We start from the raw sequence: 25843 nt of genomic DNA, 5'->3' as shown, positions 1-25843 counted from the left end.
TGAGCGGTCGATCATAAATTGGTCTGTCAGCGGCACTTAAATCCCCCCTCCCTACCCCTAAAGTTTCTGCAGCGGAAGCACAGACTACTGGAAAAAACTAGGACTCAAGGAAGATGGCCGTCAAAGTGGGACTTTGGGGAAGATCTATGCCGTGTGTCTAGATAGAACTTGAAAGCCTCAACCATCAACCATGGCCAAGTTTGAGGATTTTTTCTGGGTACTTATCGCTATGATATCAGCTTATGCGGGAGTATTGTTGGAAGCAATTATTGTTGGAAGCATAATATTTGCAACTAGGAACTTTTAAATAAGATTGCATCTTTATAAACTTTCCGTGTGTCTGTTGTTTGTAAACAGGAACAAAAAGGCTATGAAGACTTGCGGAAATTGTGTCGACAAGGAAATGAATTTTGCCGTGAAGCCTCTTCTATTTTCAATGAAAGGTAGGAAAATATGCCGAATAATAATTATGGATAAAGGAAACTCACGCAAATTCAAACTTTGATTTATGCTTAATACGTCAATGAATATGTCTACTCAGCAAATGTTTCTACAGCGTTTGTGGAGCTCTATTTCCCTGGCATTTCTCTTGCCGATAGCCTGAGTACAGGCTAAGTTAGCTCATTTACTTAGAAGTGTATTTTTATCTTGCCCTTGGGCATTCCTCAAAATTTATTTTTGGTGGTTTCGGTATTTCAGTGTATGAATAAGCTTACGCTCTATTTATAGTACGTATCACTTCTTGCTATGAAGGATTAGCCTCTCTTCCTGCTTAACCATCAACTTAGATTTCTGTGATCTAATTTTGCTGTTATAGTGTATCAATGTTTTGTGATTTATCCCTTCCCTCGCCCTCCAGTGCTCTTCAATGTTATCGTTACGGGAATGCCCACCAGGAATTCTTTTGCAAGACTGCTCAGACCTTTGCCCAGTCATTTTTTTCTAATTGGGGGTGAGAGAAGATTGGGTACCAGTGAACTGGGGAGTATGGGAAGCGGAGGGAAGAGACAGGAAAAATAACAAGTGTCAGATTTCATTTCACTCAGTAGGCTTGCAAAAGAATCTTGTTTTTCTACATTTTCAGTGAAGCTTTGGAAGGGGTGGCAAATGGTCCCTCTACAAATCAAATGGGTCTCACAAAATTTGGGAAAAAAATCATGGGTCTAATAGTCTCAATTTTTAGCAGTTATGTGTATCTTTTCACAAACCTGTCTCGAAGTCTCGATTTTTTGCAAGGTCATTAAGTTTCTATTTGTTTGTTCCTAGTTAAAAAGGATGTTACAGTCTTTCCCCTAAAACCTTGAACATCAGAGAAAATTTCTAGAATGCTTATTGTTTTGTGACCAGTCAGATGCGAGATGAAACCACAAAAGATAACTGCCAAGACTTTATGGGAAAGACTGTAAACTACTCGCATATCTTAGGGCCTCTTCATATGAGCCCAGTTGACAAGGCTGGCCTGGTTACCACGATCTCGCCTCACTCCTATTTCCTTTGTATTTCAATGTGTTCATATGAAAAGGCGGGCCAGCCAGTTGCCGAGATCTCGGTTGTAGAAACCAAGATCTCCACAACTGGGATAAAAGTTTTCCCATATGAACACTTAAGCCCAGGTAACATTTCGGTTTTGTTTCTTAAATTTCATCCGGGTCAACAGGGATGAACTGCTATAAATATGAAAGACCACAAAATTTGTCCCAGTAACTGAGCCAGCTTGATTACCAGGCTCATTTGAAGAGGCCCTTGCTCTACTTCCCATCTTCAAGGGCAAAAAAAAATCTTCTTTTTTTCCTTTATTTGACAAAATTTATGTCAGTCATTTTACCTAATGTTTGTAAAAGAAAACTATTAAAAACCCCAAAAGTGGTCAAGTTATTAATGTAGGAAAAAAAAAAACGATTTTCAGATAAAAGTTAATCAAGCTCTTAGGTAGGTGTCATAATCTTGAAAATGGATGAAACTGCTGGGGACATTTTTGCAGCAAAAATGCATTCCTACTCCCTACATGTCTCAAGCAACTTTCATCCAATCTTCCCTTCCTAAACACGTAATTAAATATATAGCAACTGGAAACTTCCTTCTCGTATATATAATACATAACAACCACTGGGTACGAATCTTGTGAACCCCTGAAAGTATTTAACTGTAGACTCAAACCTAACATCTTAAAACGTACAGGTAGTAAGTTCTTAATTCAAATTGTAACTTTAGCTTCTAAGGAGTGCAGGATGCTGGCATTGCCCTACTTCCACTCTTTCAAGTTAAACTTAAGGTTACTTCCCACCTTCGCGGGTGCCCTTCGGGAAAAAAATTGTACGCGCGCCAGTTTCAATAAAACTCCAACAAACTATATATCATAAGAAAGCTTAATAAATGTACTTTACGAAAAAAAATACAATTTTAGCAATGTTTTCTTTTAGGAAGTGTCAGGAGGCGGTAAGGCGTGAAACGACCAAGGCTTCTTCTATTGAATTTATCGGGTATCAGATTCCGCAGTACGAGCAAAATGGCTGCACAGTCTTATTCACAAGCCATCAATTAACAAAAGTGTGTCGGGCTTTTTCGATATTCTGATTGGTTGTCTAGATATCCACTTCTAAAGTTGGAGTAGCTAAAAACATGCGAGACGTGTTGCGCAAATGGACGCCACGGGAAAAATGTGTTAAATATCAAAATTTCCCGACACACTTTGGTTTGTCATTATTTCTGGAATGTTCTGGCGAAATTTCACGAAAATCCGTCAAATCTACATACCCTATAAATTCGCTCAAAGTGGATGTACTCCTCCAAAAATCAAATGCGAGATTTTAGGTTGTAAAGGTTTGTAAACAACTCGTGCCACGCCCGGAGATTATCACGCCTAATGAAACCGCAAACCAATGGAACAACAGGACCTCCTAGGGTCTATGACAACAGATCAAGATTTCCCGGGAAAAGCATCACATTGCAACATGTTTTTTTATCTCGCTCAGTGGAGTTCAATTCAGGATGGCGACGTAATATAATAGGCAAAGACGCTAAAGGCAAAGGCAAAAGCAAAACCCGCGCCAAAAAGGTTTAAGGCGGAAAATGTGCCGCTGAAAAACAAGACGTTAAGGAATCGACGGACAGCTTAAAAAATACCCTTATTGCTGAAATGAGTTTCCTTGGGAGGGTTTCATTTTCTTCATCACTTCCGCCAGATTCCAACGAAGAATCTTGTTTGCAGCCTGCACTGCCGTTGACTTTTATTTTTAAGCTACTTGCTCCAAGGATATTCGAACGTTCCGGATCTTCAGCAGATGTCGAGATTGTCGAAGGCGTTTGGCCAAACCAACAGCCTTTGTCGCTTTCGGCAAGGTTTTCTTTTCTTTCCTTGACAATGTGGAGCTTTTTCTTTCTTCTTTGGGCCGGTTTTTTTCGTGTTCTTTACCCGAGGACTTTTTTCTGCTTTTGATTTTTCCATAGGAGTTAGCGTAGAGTTTCCACGTGGGAATTTTTGTCAAGTGCGTGATGTAAATAAAAATATGCAAATGACATGAAATTCAAGCAATGAGCGTTTGCCGCGAAAATTTCCCCAGGGTTCTCGCCCGTTGACAAGATTGTGACACCTTCCTAGTTTATTAACTTTATTTGAAAATACGTTTTTTCTAAATAACTCGGCCGCTTTTTGAGATTTTTAATGTTTTTCTTTTGGAAACACTGGATAAAATGACGAACTTAAATTTTGTCCAATAAAAGAAAAAACGATTTTTTTGGCCTCTGAAGGTGGGAAGTAACCTTAAACAAAAACAATTAATTACCAGCATCTCAGTCAGTACTAAATTGTACTAGGGAGCCCCACTGTGCTTTCTTAAGACCAATCAAAACAATTTTTAATAGTAGAAACTTTAAACACTGCACCAATCAGGAATCTGCTTGTTCCATTATAGAGCAAAAATAGAACAGGCTTATGCTGAAGGTTTGACTAAGTTAGCAGCAAAGGCTCAGAAAACATCAAAGGATGCACTTGGGTAAGTTGAAAACTCAAGACAGTTAGTACGGTTAAATGTTGCTACTTAATAATTTGGAGGCCATGAGAAGAGTGCTTGTAAAGATTTGCATTATTGTTATCTCACTATGAGCATTGTCTACTTAGGGTAAGTCTGGTTATCTCTTTACTCCCAAAGGGTGCCAATTGGCACATGACAGTGTCATAACCTTTGTGAGTATTTGAGAAATTTCTATGAAGTTTTGCCCCAAAAAGTCTTGCCATGTCTTTCAAAGATCTACACATTGAAGTCATAAATTTGTGACCCCCTCCTATCTAAGACATGGTTGACCACCCCAATAAGTTTACAATTACTTTTTTGAGGTGTACATGCATTGCATGACTTGTCACACATCACACTATGCACTAATACCTGCTAAAGAAGCTATTTAATAGTTTAGGGGTAAGCCTATGATATTTGAGAGCTGATGTGTGTTGGAAGTTTTTCAGTTTCACATTTTAAAGCAATTTCTCTCAAAATGACTACCTCCTTCATAGCTGTTGATGTCAATTCTTAAATAAGCTGATTAGTGGCTTTCAAATGGTATATTGTACACAGGCAGATAGTCTATATTTGCTGGTTTGGGAAAAACTGCCCTTGGCTTTAGGGGGTAAAGGGTTATATACCAGGTCAAGTGTATTTTATTTGTTTTTGGAAAGGCTGCACTTTTTACATAAATTTTATTTTATGGTTTTAAAATAAATTGTTAATAGTGAGGACCAGACTCAGAGGAAAACATTCTAAAATGTTTCCAGGAAGTGTATTCAAAATTGGCTGTTATGTGGCTAGTCCACAGCTAAATTAATTCTGTTGTTCCAGAAAATATTTATATGTACCCGGAAGGTTTTTTGCTTTGAAGTCCCCATCTCTCTGGAAATTCCTGGTTTTGTTCAGACTTTCCTTTAAATATATTGGGTTTTGAGAACCCCCTTCCTCATGAAATTTCCAGTGACGCTCCTTTCGGCAGCTATGGATGTTTTCATTCCAGTAAAATTTTATAACTGTGGTCATAAAAGACCACTTTCATCTGACAAAGAAATGTTAAAAGTGTGGAAAAGATAAAAAAATAGATGAGGGACGGAGGGAGTGTGGAGAGAACCTGGAACCTAGTTTTTGTTAAGTAGCCTACATACTCTCTCTTTAAGCATACAGAAAAAGACATAGTTGGCAAATTTTCAAAGAAGCGGTAGCTTCAACTTTTGAGTACCAGTAGTTACATGGCAGTCTATAAGAACTATAAAAAATTTTATTTTGTTAAGTTGTTTTTTAATGAACAAATAAAGAAGCCTAAACTGTGTATTACACTGTGATAAAACACGACGGGCATTTGAGAACACGAGGGAAATGTAGAAAACACTCACCTGCGGCTCGTGTTTTCTACATTTCTTGAGTGATCCCCCCTTTATGCCATATAATGTGTGGTTACTGTGCTTGTCTATATTTTAAGTGTTTGAAGCATAACCCTCTAGGAGTTGCAACATTAACTCGAGACTAAAAGAGTTGGTTGAATTGGTTTAAAGACTGTTGTTCTTGTTTCCTAGGACTCTCAAATCATCTTGGGAAAATACTATTTTTGAAATGGAAAGTGAAGCAGACATACACAGGTAAGATGTGAACAGACTATATAAACACAATCAAACTTAATGCAAGATTTAGACAGAAACAAGAAAAAATTATTTGGCAAAAATTCAAAATAAAATCCAACACATTTGGCAGTTAAAAAAAGTCTTGAAATTTATTTGTGAGTAATTATGAAAATGATTATTTAGAACTAAATATTTAATTGGAACTTCTTTGTGCTAAATCATAACCTTTGAAAGGCTCTTGATGAATCATGGAATGTTTGCAAAGGAGTCATTTGTAAGTGTGATTGTATTTAGTAAAAAAGGTTTCTTTGCCAGGAAGCACTTAAAAAAATTGTTAGCAGTAGTATGGATCCTAGTTAGTAAATACTTCTTTATTTGGTGTTACCCTCAGAACATTAGGAAATCAGCTACATGATGAAGTGTCAAAGCAAGTCAAAGCCTTTGTGGAAACACAGTCAAAAGCAAGGAAAGCGGTATGGAGTTTCCCACTTAAACTTAAGTCTAGCTAGATGTGTAAATGTGGACTTCTAAAACCCTGGGTAATCAATTCTAAATACGTGACAGATGTACAGTGTGTTTGCTGTGTATCAACTGCGTATGGGATGATGAGTCAGGGCTATAATTGATTCCATTAATAAGGTTGAAGTCCAAGTTTCAACTCACCCCCCCCCCCCCCCCCCTTCAAAACAAATGCCCACTTTTCTATCAATTTTGACTCAGGCTCTTCATCTTCTGAGCTACAATTGATCACAGGTTTACGATTGCTTTTAACATTGATATTTTGTTATCCTGGAAAGCTTGACCTGACAAATTTATGGCAGATTTAAGCTTAGACTGTACAACTTAATTGTAAGTGGCAAGGCACTAGCTGACACAAAATTAATTGTTTTTGCAAATGAAACGTACAGCTTTTTCATGACTGTTATGTATGGTGCAAAAAATGATATGAGGTTTTGAAATGTGTTTTAAAACTCTGTAACAACTATATGACATCTGAAAAAGTCAACATCTGATAAAAGTTGCATATAATTTTTGTATGATATGACCAGCACATGCTACAACTGCAATATACCATCCAAATTGGTGCTAAGGTATTGATTTGTTTCCATTTGGAAGAGGACACCACAAACAGCCATACTCTAACACTCCTTTTTCATGTAGGTGGAGGCTCTGGTAGACAAATCATACAAGAATTTTGTTGATAAACTAAATGATGCTCTTAAGGTAACAGTTTTTGTCAACTTATGTCCTGTTATAGAAAAGCTGATACTGGTGTATAATAGAGTGAGTGATCATGCTGTAAGAAACCAGGCAAACTTTCTATTTGATTGAACAGAGCTGTTGGACACACCTGCCTGAAAAGTAGAACCATGTTACTGAAGTTTATCAACCAAATAGAATGTATTTTTCTTAGTGGTAGAAATTACCATCATTCATCCATTTGTCCTGGCTAAACTGTTTACAGCTTGTTTACTTTCTTTAAGTTGAAAATTATAAGGCTGTGTACTCAGTCTTAACCTGGCAAATTTTCAATGATTTTGGATGACGAAAAAAATAAGCTTAAAGCAGAACAATTTTCACATAAATTTCTCTTCTCCAAAACACTACATCTGCACAAGTCTAGTCAAAGAGATAAACGGAAATTTCACGGTGGTTTGTCAAATGTAATGATATGAAAGTAAATTTTGGTCACACATTTAATTACTTACAAAAAGGTTGGTCCACCTTTTTGTGAAAAAAAAATTCCCGTCAGACCTTAGCATTCCATTTGATTTCCAACTAGGCAAAACGTAGTGCTTACACTAAGACAAGAGAAGCTGAAGTTATGTTTGAACAAGTTGAAGAAGTGAGGGCTGGCAGAGGTGGTAAAGTACTCTCTGAAAAAGAAATTTCCAAGGTGAACTATGGTAAAATTTAAACATGAATGATTACTGCATAAAGGACCTAGTCAGGCTCCCCCATTTTCGATGCCATCAGAATTATTAATGTTGCAATGGTGAAGCAAAATCTTTTCTTTAAATTGTGTCCCTGAAAGTGTGTTTAATTATCTTTTAGTAGTTTCACAGTGGTTTCCTTTGTTTCAACATGCTCCAAATTAAACTTAACAGCCAAACTCTTGCCTGTAAACCAAAACAAAGGTGTGGCTGACCAGGGCCCTTTAAGCAGTAGCAAAAAACAAAGCCTGGAAAAAACTTTCAATGAATAGTAAATATTTTTAAAGAACAGCTCAGATACATGATATAATTATCCTCTATTCATTTTTGTTGAGGAAAATGAACTTTCAGAGATCTTGCCAACTCCCAGTTGGCTTGATAGCTCAGTAGGCAGAACATTGTGGCAGCATCACAGGTCACAAGTTCAAAGCCCTTTTAAGTTTTTTTTTCTTTTTTTTTTTCAGGCTTTACTTTTGCATACATAACTGTGATGGCCTTTCATGTATTACTCCCTTTCTTTATTTGTTTGTTTGTTTCTTTTTTGTGCTGATTTTGTTTTATGTCTTTAAATGCAAAGGTGGTGTAAATTGTTTTATTTAAGTTGATGATGACGAGGAACTTTGAGAAAAAGAAAACTGTGGAAATCAAATAAATTTTAAGAGAAAAGTACAGTACTCTGAAAAGTGAACTAATCAACATGACATGAGTGTTGGACAAAGAAAAAATCTGAGTCCCCGACAGGAATCGAACCCATGACCTCTCGAACACCGGGCGGGCTCTCTATCCACTGAGCTATGAGAACTCATGGAGAGCAAGGTCATTTAACTGAGTTAATATGTAACGCAGTTAAATGACCTTGCTCTTCATGAGTTCTCGTAGCTCAGTGGATAGAGTGCCTGCCCAGTGTTCAGGAGGTCATGGGTTCGATTCCTGGTGGGGACTCAGAATTTTTCTTTGTCCGACGCTCGTGTCATGTTGATTAATTCACCTTCACACTTCATTACCGAGCTTAAAATTCACCATCTTTATTCATGAAAAGTACAGTACTGTTGTCAGAACCATTTTTCACAAGTGAGGTTTTTACATAAGTTGTGGTAACTGTTACGTGTAAATAGAATCGAATATACTGCAAACCCTGTATATGTTTTTTACAGTGCATTAACTGAAACGGGGGCCACCCAGACAATGAAAACCAATTGATCAGATGGCAGAACTGAAACAATAGATTCCAACATTTTCAAATCCAGCCAATCAAATGTCCAGTTCAAAACAATGAAATCTCAACTTGTTCATTGTGATGCTTACACAACTACAGTGTCTGTTAATAAATTGTCAAGCTCAAGCAGTTAGTACTTTCACGTTAGAAAATATTGTGTTACTTTACTTCAGATTTGACATCGATAAGTGTGGTAAACTCATTAGATTGACTGTTTTCCACTGTGAATATATGGCCTCACGTTTATGGCTGTTTTTTAAAATCATAGAATAACAGATTTTGACATTTTTTTACAAAATAAATTCCACTCTTGTTGTCTGTGTGTGGTTCTATTTTTTACAAAGCTTTTGGTTATCCACCACACAGTTCTCAAAAAAAAAACATTGTCTCAGCAGCTGTACATTTCGGGGCTTGAGTTCTCTTTCTGGGTTATCACTGTATTGAAATAACATCTTCATGGAAAATTCAAACAAATTTTTTCCGCGTTGTACTATCAAAGCCTCAGCGTGTAAAATCACTCACTCAGGGAAAAACAAAAGATGATAGCGCCATGCATAGGAACCTCCCCTGGGTGGAAAAATCAAAGATATTTCAAACAAAGAATTCCGGTTACAAGTCCATTTTTGTATCAAGTTAACTTTTCATTTCTTCGGCTTGAAGTTTGCTTTCAGCTTCTTTCAGTTACCTCGAAAATAATCCCTTGCCAATTCATACATTTCAAACCTGTGCACATGCGAAACTACTCAGAGACCATTTGAAGGGTTTCTTTTAAACAACCATGACAATATTCAAACGCAACACCACTCACTCTCTTAGCGATATATATTTACGAGTGATACTCTTATGCAACTTTTCTTTTCATGTATTTTCTAAACCAACAAATGACCCCATAGAAAGTGCAGCATATAATTCTTGTTAAACCCACAAGCACGCAAAACTACTAACAGCTTGAGCTTGACAATTTATTAAGCGACACTGTAATCACATTAGCATCACAATGAACTAGTTGAGATTTCATTGTTTTGTACCGGGCATTTGATTGGCTGGATTTGAAAATGTTGGAATCGATTGTTTTAGCTCTGCCATCTGATTGGTTTTCATTGTCTGGGTGGCCCCGGTTTCAGTGAATGCACTGTACTTCTCTAGATCAGCACACATGGAGACAAGCAAGTTATACCAAAATGCAACATTCATCTTATAACAAGTTAAACCACTTACAGAGAAAGACCTACATGGAAAAATCACCCCTGTAATCAAGGCTATTAAATTTTATTACAGTTATATCAGGATAAGCGTTTGTGATACGATCCCTATGAACTACATCACTAATTGAAGACACCTTTAAAAGTAGAAATGGTGATGATAATGATGACGACGATGACGATGATGATGATGATGAGATGACTTCAACAATGATCTTTTTTAAAAACACTAAAAAGTTATCAGTGTGAGCATAGAAATTTGATTATGTGTACAGATGGATGTCAAGTGCAAGAAAATGACAGATGGTTCTTTAAAAGCAGGTTAGTGTTGTCAAGGATTCCATATTAATATACACTCGGCATGTGTGATGAATCTGCAAATCCTATTATTCTTATGCAATACTTTGCCTAGGTGTATCTATACATACATTTGCAGGTGCCACCCTATTTCTGTGGGAGGAGGGGGGGGGGACGCTGTGTGGACTAGCATCCCATCTCAGGGTTGTAGCAATATGTTTACTATTTAAGAGATCTCTAATACCTGAAACTTAAAGATGATTTCCAGTCCGTACAATGCACTCTCAAGAGTTTGTTTGCATTTTTTTGTTTTGTGTCATGTAAGACATTACAAAATGTACACATTTTGCAACTACTCACATGAAGTAAATTTTAAAGTTTCAAAGCAACCACTATTATGGATGCAAAGCGGTCAAGGCTTTATGCTTCGCTCTTTCTCATATCACTTGATGAAACAACTTCACAGCTGTAAAAATCAATGAAGCTGTTGAAAAAAGAATTTGAAAGGCCTTGGAGATTTATAGGGGTATATCGTTCGTAACAAATAACATCGATTCGCATTTCATCGTGTGAGACTTATAATGTTTATAAACGTTAGGGTGCTGAGACTGCGCAGTACAGACTGGAAATCATCTTAAACCAAGACTTTGTTAGGCTTATAAGAGAAACATATTACAGGGCTGTCCTGATGTGACCATTATTTAAATTCTTGGATGTAGGAAGGAAGATCTTGTGAGGATGTTCATGATGTTTACCAACCATTTCCCATCTTCTATTAGCTGTAAAGAGTTTTCTTTATATTTGAGCTTATTTTACCCACTTGACGACCTACCTGTCATTGTGTTCTGACAGATAAGGAATATCGTGAACTGTACGAAAAGACTGAGAAGGCAAGACTTGAGTGGGACGCTGCTATGTTAAGGTTTTGTCAGGTAAAATTCTTGAATGAAAAAGAGTATATTTAATGTTTGCTTATGAGTTTATTCTGTCTTACAAACAATAATAATTAGGCATTTATTTGCAATCAATTGTATTGGGTTTTCAGACTTGTGAAAAGTTAGAAGAAGAAAGAATAACACATTTGCGTGAGATGTGCTCATTATATAGTAACATGCTAGCTGCTGTGATTCCTCAGCTTCAACAAGTGAGTATCAATGCACCAATCTTCCATAGATCATAAATGCTTCTGAGACATTTTAGGATCTTTCAACTTTTACTAACAGTGGTTGCAGGTTCAGACTTAAAATATTTGGAAATTGCTAAAAGTTTCTCAGAACGTCTTTAGAAAGTTACATGATGTCGTGTAATGATAAATAATAAATAAAGATTATTTGCTGGTTTGGTAATACAGTATTTACTGGTAAGGAATATCATGGTAATATTTAAGAAACAGAAAACATGTACCCTTTCTCTATCGAGTTTTAGTAATATTCTACTGGTATACTAGTGAAAATGCTGCAATCTGATTGGCTGAGGTACTCATACACTATCAGTCATTAAAGTGCAGTAGCTGTTGTCTGTCCACGAGATGGGGGCATTTCTTCGTTTTGCCAAAGTTTTGAAGGAAAGTTTAGACCCTAGGGGATAAAAAATGGCTGCGTACATGTAGAAAACTGCAAATTTCCAATGACAATTCAGTCCATGCAATTTTGTTAATGCATGAAGCTTAATAGTACGTACACAAATAATTGGAAACTTTGGGTGATTCCAGAAAATATCCATACCATACCAAGGGCAGCATCTTAGAATTTCAAGGGAGAGGGGGGTTTCTTGGACTGGAATTCTGAATGTATGGGGGGGGGGGGGGGTGATGCAGTTTGGAATGCCAAACACTTAGGGGGAGGGGGGTTCAGCTCTGAATTTCCATAGGGGGAAGAAGGTGAAAGCTTCACTTGAAATCACTGATCTGTTAACTTTTCTGATTTGTAAATCAAGCATAAACCACAGGTGTTAGCATTCATGCGGATGAGCGGCAGATGGCTTGTTCAGCAAGCTCCACTTCAAGGAGGCCTTAAAGTTGATGAATTAGTTGACAGATTATTAAAATAACTATAACATCAGTCTGTGTTTCTTTCTGATCTAAAATTGTCGACAGACGATCCTGTTGCATGCAAAAATCTTGCACCAGGCTCTCGCTTCCAAATGGAACACCTGACAGATTTGTAAGGCTGCATTACTAGTGGTCAACAGTTACTCAGTGAATGAAATTTTCAATATGGTGGGTGACAGCACATCATGAACTTTACTTTTGTCTTTCACTGGTATCAATACACTGTCAATGTGATCTACTTTCCTGAAAATATGAAGCTAATGAACGGAAAGCAAAAAGTTTTATTTGGTATTAAGCAGCTTAAAACACAGTGTACTTTATAACATTGACAAACTTGAGTGGCTTGTTTGCTAGACCAAAAATTGTTAGCAGAATTTCCTTTGAGGGGGGGGGGGGAAAGTGCAAGTTTTCTATTCATTAGAAGTTTTAGCCAGTCAAACAGGAATTCCAAAGGGTCTGAAAAAATAAATCAGAAATTCCGGAGGGAGAAGGGGTTAATGATTTTGGAATTCGGAGGGCATGAGGGGTAGAGCATTTTGGAATTTCCAAAGGCAAGGGGGTTGAAATGTTCATGTGGCCCGTGGTAGGGTATGGATATTTTGTGGAATCACCTATTGTTAGCATTAATTTCAGTTACAGTGTAATGTTGCAGTTCCTTGAGAGTTATGTTCCAAGGTTTGTAATAGACGGATGCAAAAACCACACAAGGATAAAGGTTCTGTGGCCAAAGCCTTACTTGTCTTCCTCAGGGGTAAAATCTGCACTGGATCAGACAAGTTGGCAAAAGTTTAAAGTCTAACAGCACTATAAGCTGAAGCCTCTGGCCAGCATCGTGCCAGAGTATAGACATTTGTTGCTTGCTCAAGCCTACTATATCCCTAGCACTACGAGCCAACATCACCTACACATGCTGCATTGAATTAGGCAAAATGAGAGCAAAATAGTGCCACTAAATAGCGAAAAACAAATCTTGGGGAAGTCACTGCAAGACTTAACCAATAGCATCACAGTGAGAGAGGAACCCACTTTATTCATTCAAATAATAACAACAATCAAACCTCCAAAAGGAGGGAGGGTAGGAGTGGAAGACTAAATAATACTCACAGTAGCGATAAAGCTAGTGAATGGTGCTAAAGTTCAAGCTAGAACTCTTTATAGCCAGACAGCTGTCTGGGTTTAGGTCAATGGTGAATTATGTACCATATAAAGTAAAGATCCTCTTGCAGCTTAGAAGGAGACGTGAATGGAGATATTTTAGACTAACCATGCAAAATATGTGATGTATCAGTGTTCTAGACAGTGTTGCAACATGTATTCATGAAAGGCTAAGTGTTCATTGTCTCTTTAAGACAAGAAAAACAAAAGAATTTGTTGCATTTCATTTAAATATTGCACTTACAACAACAGTAACAACCCAGCAGGGGCCTAGAGTGTCATGCTCCATTAACTGCACTTTAAAGAATTTCTTTAAAGCTTCATTAGAATTCTACTAAGACAATTAGATTATCTGCTCTCAATTTCTATGAGGCAATAGTTGATTTGGTCTTCTGCCTCATCAACTATCATTTCATAGAAATCTTGAGCTCATAATCTATTAGTGTTAATTAGTATAAATCTACTAGGGTTCTATCACAAATGCCATTCTCTGATCCGCTACGCTACTCACTATCGATCTATTCTGTGATAAACAGTGAGTAACGTACATGTAGCAGTGTGCTCTTGTTAACAAAATGGCAGTCACTTCTTTGTGTTTTCGAGGTGTCTGTGAAGAGGATTTAGATAAAGTTTTGACAGACTAGTAGATTTCTATGCATAATATGATACAAATCTTGAACTCATAATCCAGTTGCTTAATAGACATGATTTTAAACCAATCAGTGTGCGCATTTTCTTTGGGCTATTTTCTAAATATTAATGGGTTTAAGTCTGCTTAAACCAAGTGGTCTATTGTGCCAGAGCTTATCCTGGTTTTGGCGGCATTTAGTAACAGAGTATTTCTACTCTCCTCTAGATCCTAGGTGGTATGCTAGGCTGTAGACCACTGTGCCAGCCATGTTGCACTATGTAATAGGGTTATTTAAACTAGTCAGGTTGAAACTGTATTTCCTTTTGACAGAATTATGAGAATGTTAGTTCAGAAGTATGGAAGATTAATCCCTCAGAAGATGTTGTTACAGCAGCTAAAACAAGAGGTGAACCACGAGGGCCTTCACAACAGATCTTGTATGATTGCTATGTGAGTACCATTTCTGTCAATTTTAATCAATATCTGGTGCAATAAATTTATCCTCCTTCAGTGATTGTCAGTGAGTAACATTTTGCTATTTAATGTTTTGTACAGTCAAACCTCTTCACAGTGGCCACCTTGGGGACAGAGGAAAGTGGCCATTTGTGGAGGTTCAACTGCATTCTGTTTTGAGCATTTTGTGATACTTTATAAAGAAAATATCCCAACATTAGAGCTAGTATTTTTTAAAAAAATTCTTGTCCACTGTATGCCTGGAAAATGTGTTAGAAAATTGGGTAAAGTTATGTACATATCTTGATGTTACTGCATACATTTGCTCCACCCATTACATAATATTACACAGAGCTTAATGTAGTTTGGTGGCTGATACGACAAATTGAAGTGAAACAAGTCAGTCAAGACAAGTGCCAACTAACATAATGCAGAAACACTGTTTCACTGAACTGTATTGTTTATTTATGTGCCGACTAAGTGGTAAATTTTGTTCTGCATGTAGGAGGAGGATTTAGAGACTCCCATGAACTTTGACAGAAGAAGAACTGGGCTTCAAACAAAGATCCAACTACTCTCGGAATCACTAGAGAAACAAAAGAAAACAAAAGATGGTAGGACACCTTGTTGTGATACATAATTTACACCATGAATTGTTTACTTCAACGAAGTGGAATAAGGATGCTTTGGAAACTTGCCTGTTGATTTGTGGTTTAACTTTGCCTTCAACTAGGTATCACTTCACTCTATGAAGCTTACTCCTCAACTCCTGATTACTGCAGTGAAGAAGGTCAACAAGATGTCGCTACTCAACTTGCACATGTAAGTTTATCTCTTTTTAAATACCTTTTTCCTTTTCTCAATTACTTTTAATGTGCCACTCAGGGACTCAGCAAATCAAGGTTCTTGTCTGAAATCAGCAACCATGTACTACTGTCAACATTCAGAGTAGAAACAAGTTATTCTTAACAGTATGTACTATTATTAAAAAACTTTTGGAACTTAAATTTTTTATCTAATAATTCATTAAGTTTAGATATACTTAGGGAAAGTGTTTGATTAATATCTGATCTTGATTAGCATAGAGTTTAACAGTTTCATTTCCCAGTTTTCTCCTTAGTTTTAGTTATAATTGGGAAGTCATATCAAACACTCAAGACCACAATTGACTGCATTTTCTAACACATCGAAGTGGGACAAAAATACTCTGCTATGTTGTATTTTCAGCTCTCCTCTTAGTGTTTGGAAATGTGGTCCAGTGCAGTCATTTGTGGTTTATATATTACAGAAAATGCTAACTAAATTTAAATCTAATGCAACTTCCTAATTAACACTCAACTGTAAGTTAACTATTTCAGTTAACTTAACTACCATCTTATTTAAGGAGAATAGGAAGGATTCCTTCCACCTCTGCAATAGTCACAAGCTTTTATGCATAATGGACATTATTTTGGTATAGTTAGGCCATTACGTTCCTAGTGGAACAAAGGGCAGTTACAATGCCACGCCAGCGGACTTTGTTCACGGCTGTTCTTTTTACCATAGTCCAGGTGATGTTGGCCTCTTTGAGCTCATTTTGATATAATTTTATTTATTTTTTTATTGAATGCATGTTTCACTTTACAGGCAAATGCAATAATCAATAGTTTGACAGCAAGTGTCAGTAAAGTCCAAGCTGCTTTGGCAGACCTGAATGGCCATCACAAACCAGATGTTTGGCTAACGCCTTACATAACAACCACCAAGGACAAACAGGTTAGATAACATACAGCATACTTGATACTCCATTCCCACAGAATCTGCAATGTAGTACGAGAAATGGACCATTTACATATTAAGGGACCCTTGCCCCCAAGAGTAATTCTATACCAATATTTGATATAGCAGAATTTGTGTCACATAGTTGTACAATTGTATTAATTTGTTAATTGTGTACAGGGCCTGTTACAGAGTTATCTTAAAATTCCACTTGATCAAGTAACTACAGTTGAGTCTCCTGGTGTACAAGACGAGAGAGACAACAAAAGTAAGAACACTTGACTTGATTAAACAATTACATTATGAGATAGATCTAAGATCCTTGCGGATATAGATAATCTTGGGTGTCAAAGGAATGCATGACATTTAACAGGTCCCTTTACATTCTTTAAGAGATCTGTATTTAACAGCAGGAGTTAAGGCTGTTGTATGAGCATTTTCTTACCAGCTGTTGCTGAATTTAGCTATTGAGGAAATCTTCCTTTACCACTGTATTCATTATGTTATTCTAAAGACCTTCTGTCAATTATTGTGATTCAACAAAACATAGCTTGACATGAGGGTGAAACTCTTAAGTAATATTTTAGGTAATATTTTAGTTAGCATTTTAGATCCTATCTTATTCCTTGTATTTTTTAATGATCTGCCTGAAGCACTGCAGTACTGTGTCACTGATATATATGCTGACGGCACTACAATCAGCTACTCTACTTGCTATCAAGCGGCCCCCAATTTCGTCTCAGAGGGCCTACAGAAGGACATTGATGAAGTCGTGAATTGGTCATCAAGTAATACAATGTTGTTAAATGAGTCCAAAACAAAATCTCTGCTTGTTACGGGAAAATGATTGGTGAAGAAGATGGAACATTCCTCCCTTTAGTTACGTTTAAAGTCTTGTGAACTTAATCAAGTGCACTCGCACAAACTGCTTGGGGTGACGATTGACAGTCAGCTTTCCTTTGACCAGCACGTGGATGACCTGTGCAAGAAGTTAGCACAGAGAATCGCTTTGTTGCGGAAAATTAGACGCTCACTACCTCTTGATCAAAGGAAGCTTTGTTATGACACAATGATTAAGCAGACAACGCTGTATGCCTCAACCATGTGGACATCCTGCTCTGTAGAAAACTTTCAGAAAGGTCCAGGCTACAGAAATGCACAGCGTAATACTGGGTACCAACACAAAAGCGAACAGTGTGAAACTTTTTAAACAATTAGGTTGGGTTCCATTTTACCATGAAGCGAAAATAAATAAGTCAATATTGGTATATAAACAGATTTTAGGGGAGTGCCCATCCTATCTTACTCATATGCTTGTTAGGAATACAGATGTGAACAGAAGAACGAGCAGGCATGGTCAATTAAACCTTATCTGCCCCCAATTCAAATGGGAGACTGAGGGTGGAAGGTCTTTCTCAGTATCGACTAGCCACCTCTGGAATATGATATCTGCCCACCTTAAAAACCAACCTAATCTTACAAGCTTCAAAAAATCCATTTTTAAACATTTTATGGACAGTTATAAGGAATTGGCCCATTTTATCATGTAAATTTTTAATTTTCTTGTTTTAATTGTTAAACTTGATCCAATGCTTTGCTTTTCAATATTTTAGTCAGTTTTTTATATAATCGTTGCATATTTGAGAATCAGTTTCTATATTTTTAATTATTTAAAATGTAATCTTTTTTATTCTGTAAATATATTTATATGAGGGCCACTGGTTTTTCAGTGATTATATACTGTTGTGTACTACCCTCAATGAATAAAGTTTATTATTATTATTATTATTATTATTATTATTATTATAAATAATTATTGGTAGTAGTATAGGTAACCATACAGTTTCGAGTTCAGTTTGGAATTAATTTGCACGAGTGAGTTTTTCAAAAAGCTCAAATTGCTCGAGCCGCTTTGGCAAGTGCAATTTCAGCATTTTGAAAAACTCACAAGTGCAAATTGATTCCAAATTGAACAAGAAAAACGGTATGACTACTTATTAATAATATGAACATGAAAAATTTGTGTGGAGGAAGTGCTGGAAGATCTTTCTTTAAGCCATTTTTTCTCATGCAAGAAAGCTTTTTTTAAAGTTTCTGCACAAAATTTTCATCATCATTTTATGTGATATCATTGGCTTAGAAAATTTCCTTTTGTCTGTCAGTCAATCATAACTCAGAATTACGATGTGTAATTTGCACTGGTGTTACACTTTTTGCACCGGTGTTACACTTTTTGCCCTGGTGTTACACTTCAACTGCACTGCTCTCAGCCAATCAGAATCTAGTCATTTTTTCATGTATATTATTATTATTATTACTATTACTATTACTATTACTATTACTATTACTATTACTATTACTATTACTATTACTATTACTATTACTATTACTATTACTATTACTATTACTATTACTATAACTGTTACTGTTATTGTCATTGTTGTTATTTTTATTATCACTATTACTATAACTGTAACTGTTACTGTTATTGTTACTGTTGTTGTTATTGTTATTGTTATTGTTATTGTTATTGTTATTGTTATTGTTATTGTTATTATTATTATCATTATATGTATGGCTACGTATGGAGCTGTTCAGTTTTAACTATCATCTAAAAATAAATTTTCTTTTGAATTTTGCTGCTCCTGGAAGTAAAGGGATTGATTGATTTCTGTTTTTATCACATTTACCAGGTGATGATGAATTTGATGATTTTCCAGAACCACCTGGTGAGTGGCATGTAGCCATCGTAGTCGTTTCTTGAATATGCAAGATACTACATGCACTCTCATTGGTGAATAGTGTGTGTTTAGATGAGAGTATGTAAACACATTTGTGACATTTTAGATTCACAAAAGCAAAGTGGATGTTTCAGAAACTTGCCTGTTGATTCTGGGTTTAACTTTGCTTTCAACTAGATATCACTTCACTCTACGAAGCTTACTCCTCAACTCCTGATTACCGCAGTGTACTGATTACTGTATTGCATCTTGGGTTTCCATAACTGTCTTCAATTTTTGAAGCCCTCCAAGTGCTTAGATGAGGCTATGTAAACATGGAAAAAGTGCTGTATTGCTTAAATACATTGTGATAGTAAATGCTATCTTGTGCATTGGTTAGATAAAGTAAGGCATGTACAGCTTTCACTCTTACTAAGTTGTGCAAGACCAAACTGAACTATTTATGAGTCATCAGTGTCATTGTTTGCCTTACTTGTTATAATTAATTTATAAATCACTGTTTTGTTCCAGGGATCTGTCAATGTCGTGCTCTGTATGAATACAAGGCAGCACAAAGTGATGAACTTGATATTTTACCAGGAGACATTATCATATTAACAGCTAAATTGGACGGTGGCTGGTGGCAAGGAGAGCTTCATAACAGAACAGGAATATTTCCAGCTAGCTATGTTGAAGAAATTGGATGACTGTAAAGAATGTGTTCAAGATCATATCAATGCCAAAGATAGCGGGGGGAAAATGCTTTTGTATGTCCCTGTTTTCAGAACATGGAATTCCAGCAAAAATGAAACAAATGTTTTCATTTTGCAATGCCTTTGATATAAGGGTTTTGTAAATAATTGCAGGATTAAAAACTTATGAAAGTTACCGTTACTGCACAGTTCAAGATAACTATGTAGGCACAATATTCCACAACATCGTTTCCTCCATAAACACAAGCCATTGTACCAAAAGCATGATCAACAGTGTACACTTCTACTGGTGAATATTGTTGGTAAAATGTGATTTTTGGTAAAAAAAAAATAATAATACATACATGTATGCTTTTATTACAATCAGTTTGGAGAAAAATGTTACTGTAAAAGACTACTGAAATATAAAGTTCAGATGTGATTATACTCCACCAATATATACAAACATCAGCCAAATGCAATAAACTGCAGATGTAAAAATTGGACAGCAATTTTGCAAAGGGACAAATTTTATCATCATATCATGAAAAACATACTTTTCTTAAAAACATTTAAGGAATTTTTAAACAGTTAAAAAATACACGTTTCAATGTTCTCAGACATCATTATCAGAGTCACTCAGTGACTCCATCAGTGCTTAACTCTTTGTCCAGCTTGTAGCATATTTTTGTTACCCTTTTTTAATGAACTATTGTTTTTCTTGTATTTATAAAATATAGTTTCTTTTAACTTGATAATGATGTCCAAGAACATTGAAACGTCGTGTATATTTTAACCATTTAAAAATTTCTTAAATGTTTGTGAGAAAAAAAATTTTGCAATTTTTTTTATAGCTAAGTTTTAAAAAGTCGCTTCTTTTTAATATACTTGAGCCACAAAGATCTTACAGTGTAAAATGGTAGACTAAGAAGAACATAAAAAAAGAATTATCTACCATCAATTAAATTTTTTAAACTTTCAATTTGAAACAAACCAGTGAATGGATGGAGCAAAACATGTAATATTTATTGCCAGTATGGTGTGATTTACACACAAGTGGATTATGGAAGGTACAGTGTATCCTGAGTTAAGATAGCCAGTCAGAGCAAAATTAAACACTGTTCAGTGGTCTCCATTTGTATTAGTCTGTATACAGATTTATTTCACAGCTAACATGGCTGACAAGACCAATACTGATTAAATAAGCCAGTCAGAGTGTTTTAATTATTTTGTCTAATATAATTTTTGCTAGTAATGGACTGCATAAAGTTTCTACAGTTCCAGTTACAAAAGAAAGTATGCAATAAATCTTGTATATACTGAGCTTATGGTCTGAATAGTCTGAATTTCGGCCATCTCCCCAAGTTGCACTCTCTGCAGTGTGTGACTCAGGGAGACTACTGAAATCCAGGGTGTACTTTCAAGACAGTGGGGCTGATTTCCCTCACAGAACTTTTGAAAGGCCTAATTTCAATGGATATCTGCTTGTAAGCTAGATGACTGCAACAAAAATCCAACCTGCTCTAATATTGGTTAAAACAAAACTTTGCAAAGTTAATTTTGTACTTTTGTGAGGTTCTATTTATAGTATTTCAGCAATTTATTATGAGTGATGTTAGGGCACCCCCAAAAAATCAAGTTATTAATGAGAAACTTATTGTTTGGTAATCTAATTTTGAAGAAAACTGGAGAAATAAATTTTAAACCTTGTGATGTTTAGTTTTCTTTAGTGTGAAAACATCTTTATGGTTCCGAGTTAGGATCTATTGGAGGACACACGTGTAGATGATGTCGTGGACAAGTTTTCTTGTTTCTTTATTACATAGAACAAGTAGATTCCATGTTGCCATGGGTCTGTTCAGTAATACATCACAGAAGATGTCAAAATGTGGTAGGAGCATCAACATCATCTATGACCTATTACTGAACAGATGCATACCAACATGGAATCTATTTGTTAACTACACTGAACTCTCTCTCAGGTGGACACCCTCAGCAGTGGCTCCAGCTGTCCACTGTAGAGTATAGTTATACAGAGAAACAAGTGAAATTCAGCTGGAGCTGTCTGCCTTACAGGGGTACCCACTTTATGGTTTGGAAGTTACCTTTTGCCGTTTCATCTTGCATCTGATCGGTCATGAAACAATGAACATTCCAGAAATTTTCTCTGGTGTTCACAGTTTTACGGGAAAGACTGTAACAGAGTTAGCTGAGTGTGCTTGTGGTAACTTTTGAGCAAGCTGTCATGGATAAGTTTAAATATTTATTTACCTCTGTGACCAGTTTACCTAACTCTAGAACATTTTCATTTTCAGTTCTTGCTCCTGAAAAAGTATTGTTACATGTACCCTTTCCTGCTGTTTGTCACATACACTTGCACTGTAAGTCTTTCTTGAAGTAAGATGGCCGGCCTTAAAAGTTGTTGGTCAATTCACCAGCTTGCACTTTGCTTATCTCACCATTATGTTACACTAAACCCTGTTAACACCACCAGTCCGATACATGTTAAAACCCTAATGAGTATTTAAATCTATGGTACAATCATGCTCTGCACGTCACAAAAAGTTTTCACACATTTTTTATAGATAAAAATAGCTTGTCAAATACAAAGCACAGCCTTACTTTCTGACACTTTGTTCCACAACATTTCCACTCTTTCACACATATTTCATTTTGATAACAGCTCCTTTAACAGTAGATGATTTATAGTACTCTTATTTACACGTGTTTAATAGCTGTACTATTCTGTTGTTTTTACAAAATCTTTAAACTTTCTCCTCATGCTGATTACAAACATGGAAAAGTTGTTTGTTCTGTTCAGGTTGTCCACCATTTCGGCAAGTCCTTCAACCTCTGGCATGCAATCTTTGACTGTGAACGTGAATTGCAAAAACAAATTAATCCTCAAAGTAGAATGTAAGCTAAAATCCTCTTCTAAACCATGTGTTTCTGCAAGCCAGGCTAGAAAATATTTACAGTAGCTACTTCCAGTTGAGTTTCAACATTTTTCCCTCAACTTTGAAAGGTTATTTTTCTCAACCTACATGTGCAGTGTGATATTTAACACAGACGAATATAGAACTGATCAAAAATGGGAAATCATTCAAACAAATATTGTCACATTGAGATTCAAGCAGGTTCTTCCAACTTTTAACATGCTGTTATGTAAGAAAAGTTTAAAGAATTTGTTGAAATCAAGGGTGGATAAAGGTTTAAGTCTACATGCAAGCCAAGTGAGCCATCAGGCTTATGCTTATCTCCACTTTCTGTAGCATGAAGCAACTAGGAATATTTCTAAAATGTTAAAAGAAAAAAAAAAACTAGAAATATTTCAACTCCCCCCCTGGAAAGGATGCTAATCCATTGCAGGGTTACCCCCTAGCATTACATTCAGTGGTACCCATTTATACACCTGGGTGGCTAAAGCATTTAAACATAAATACATTTAGTACATTTGCATTATTACCATTGTATTTGTCATGATTAGTAATGGCCACAGTGAAAACAAAAGGCTTCTCTTCATCTTTTGGGTCTATGTACTTGAACACAAACTGCAAATGCTCCTCTAAGAAATGGAGAGACAAATTAATTTTAAGTGAAATGGGTGTAACAAGGGTTACATGTATGACAAACACTGAGAAGAAATGGCCCAAGGCAATTTTCATTATATTTTTGACTTCTGTAAGGTGATTACTATACATAGAAAATTTTCAGCCCAGCTTTAAGAGGAGAAGGATGAGGTTGCAGAAAAAAATTTCAACCAAGGGTCAAATTCTTGGAGTGATCACCTCCTTGATCTGCTGCTTCCACGGGCAACATCTGGACTAACTCCAGATAAAGACTGTGTTTGAGCTTAGTGGCTCATCAGGGCAGCACGTAGCACACATCTCTGCTTTCTGCTGAAGCATGAAGTGAACAGCAATAAAAGTATGCCTACTCCCTCTTTGAACAAAATGCAAGTGCACTACATGGTTGTCCCAGTATTAAAGCACACCCTCTGCTCAGCACACAAACTCTAAGCCCACTGAATCCTCCACAAACAATTTTTAGAAAAACCCATTAAAGTGCATGTATTTTATATTGCATTAGAAGTTGTAAATTGTTGTGTGATAAATCGACCTCAGATGACAGTATATGGTGGGACTTCAGAAGTATTTTTTTCAAGCACATAATATTTTATAGCTGAGAATATGTTGTTCCAGAACATATTCATACCCACCCTGTAGAGGATCGTTGGAAATTTCAGTAGTGAGGGGGTCTCCAAGACCTAATCATAACTTGCAAGCAGACTTTTTCCACGACACAGGCTTGCTTCCCAACCTTGGGAACCTATGCCGCACTCCTGTCAGCAATCCCCCCCCCCCCCCATCTCTTGCACCATTTTCTCAACTTCTCCACGCTTTGTAAGATTATAGCCAACTGGTCAGTCTCCCACCAGTTGGGATTTTTAAGAAGTTTCTGTTCAATTTACAATATTTGTTTGCTCATTTCAGTGTCCTCAGTTAGCACAATAGTGCTAAAGACTTTAAAAAAAACTTAAAGAGACTTAAAAAGAGTTAAAAAGACTTTTAAAAAAGTGATTTGGGGTGTTTTTTTTTCTTCCAAGCAGAAACCCAGTTATTAATGGTTGACAGACAATCCTACATTTATTAAAGGCAAATTCTTAAATTGGACCTACCATCCACCTTCTTAAAGGATAATCCCAGCCTTTCTTTAAAGTATTCTGTCCCTTTGGTAAATTGTTTGATCTTGTAAGAGGTGCTCTGTTCCTTGGCGGAAATTTCTGACAAAGATAAGATCAATATTTTTCTGATCACCTTGAAATTCACCATGGAGTCGTAGATTGACTAATGCTAGGTATACAAAAGAGGTGTAAAGTGACGACTACCTTGGAAACAGTGGTTTCCCACCACACACTGACACAGTAGGTGTTGGCTTATACAAAGGAAGAATTTTGGGGTATGAGTAAAAGAATTTTGGGATTTCAGTATTTCCTTAGGTCAAATCTTCTCTTTTTTGGTGGGGGGGGGGGGGGAAGATTTCTGAAGGCCACTCGTTTTTTTGAGTCTCTACCCCTCCTAGCCTACGCAAGCTTACTCTTTGATTACCTTCCTGTTGTTTCTGTAATCGCCCTTCAGTTTGTTCGAAATGTTTTTGCTTTTGATTCCTCTTCTCCACCAAGCGTTCCGCTGTCATCTGTAACTCTCGAAGCTCTTTTTCGAGATTTGCAACTTCTTCAGCCCTCTGTCGTAGAACTGCAGAGTGAAAAAACACTCTGACTGATCACTTGAGGAATAACGTTGAATTCTGAACTAAGTGTAAACACAACAGATCTGGTATTTTAAACGCCACATTTCTTACCTTCCAAATTTTTTTCACTTTGAAGATGATATCGATTGATTTTGTCTTCCAGATGCTTCATCTTCTCTTTGAGTTAGAAATGAAGAAGACAGTTAAATTTAGATTGACAAAATAAGGGAACACCTCCGTGATCACAAACGTACAAGATTTCATACCTTTCCCGCCAGTCAACATATTTTCATGGTTCTCTTTATCCTCCAGGCGCGCTTTTCGAAAAGATTCCCCAGTCCATTCGTTGAGAAATTTTTCTTGTATCTTCTTCAAGTTAAGTCCCAGGTTCTCCAGTTCTTCGTTTGTCGTAGATCCCATTTTGTTGTAGAAACAGAGATAAATCTTGCGATGAAAAGAAGAAGTTTCTCGCGGTGTTATTTCAATTTTTCCTTCCAACCAATGAAGAGACCCGAGGAGATCACGTGATATAACGAAACCGCTGGATTTTGATGACTCACTCCACTTCTCAGCTCTACCACAGCCTTTCATCTTCAGCTTGTCAGCTTGTGGAGAGACATTTTCAAGGTCCTCGATGACTTCAATTAGTTATTTTTCCCTTAAACGAGACATGGATGACTTTATTTGTGCCCATATGACACAGCCAGCTTCATTTTTTTGGCGAACTGTCCAAAATGAGCACGGGAAAGTGGCAAGTGTTGTGGTCGCCAAACCAACAGGACAAGTTCATCACTTTTGGCAACAAAATATGTCTGTACGAAGTCACTAGATCGCAGGTAATATGGTAAATAAATTTTTCAAAAAAAAAAGCAACGGAATACCAGTAGTG

At 36.5% G+C, this 25843-nt stretch overlaps 2 protein-coding genes across 2 annotated transcripts; one reads left to right on the top strand and one right to left on the bottom strand.

The window, feature by feature from the left end:
• The first annotated feature begins 4 nt into the window (after nt 1–4).
• Nucleotides 5–21414, top strand: LOC110046952 (nostrin-like). Its single transcript, XM_089284800.1, has 17 exons — nt 5–217; nt 358–443; nt 3912–3992; nt 5552–5614; nt 5988–6069; nt 6758–6820; nt 7380–7493; nt 10224–10269; nt 11098–11177; nt 11291–11389; nt 14412–14531; nt 15040–15148; nt 15268–15356; nt 16161–16289; nt 16473–16560; nt 18986–19021; nt 19544–21414. The coding sequence occupies exons 1-17, from the start codon at nt 191–193 to the stop codon at nt 19717–19719; spliced, it is 1488 nt and encodes a 495-aa protein (XP_089140926.1). The 5' UTR covers nt 5–190; the 3' UTR covers nt 19720–21414.
• A 540-nt stretch (nt 21415–21954) lies between these two features.
• LOC110046950 (kinetochore protein Spc25-like) lies at nt 21955–25638 on the bottom strand. The gene is made up of 6 exons (XM_020752662.2): nt 25221–25638; nt 25066–25131; nt 24813–24959; nt 24383–24487; nt 23171–23269; nt 21955–22575 (listed from the first exon to the last, which is right to left on the bottom strand). The coding sequence occupies exons 1-6, from the start codon at nt 25543–25545 to the stop codon at nt 22445–22447; spliced, it is 873 nt and encodes a 290-aa protein (XP_020608321.2). The 5' UTR covers nt 25546–25638; the 3' UTR covers nt 21955–22444.
• Between the last annotated feature and the right edge of the window lie 205 nt (nt 25639–25843).

Source organism: Orbicella faveolata, unplaced genomic scaffold (assembly GCF_042242905.1).
Source record: "Orbicella faveolata isolate gen_17 unplaced genomic scaffold, um_ofav_v1 contig_13, whole genome shotgun sequence".
Lineage (NCBI taxonomy): Eukaryota > Metazoa > Cnidaria > Anthozoa > Scleractinia > Merulinidae > Orbicella > Orbicella faveolata.
The sequence above is the reverse complement of the archived record's forward strand: the minus strand, read 5'-3'. Positions and strand labels throughout refer to the sequence as shown.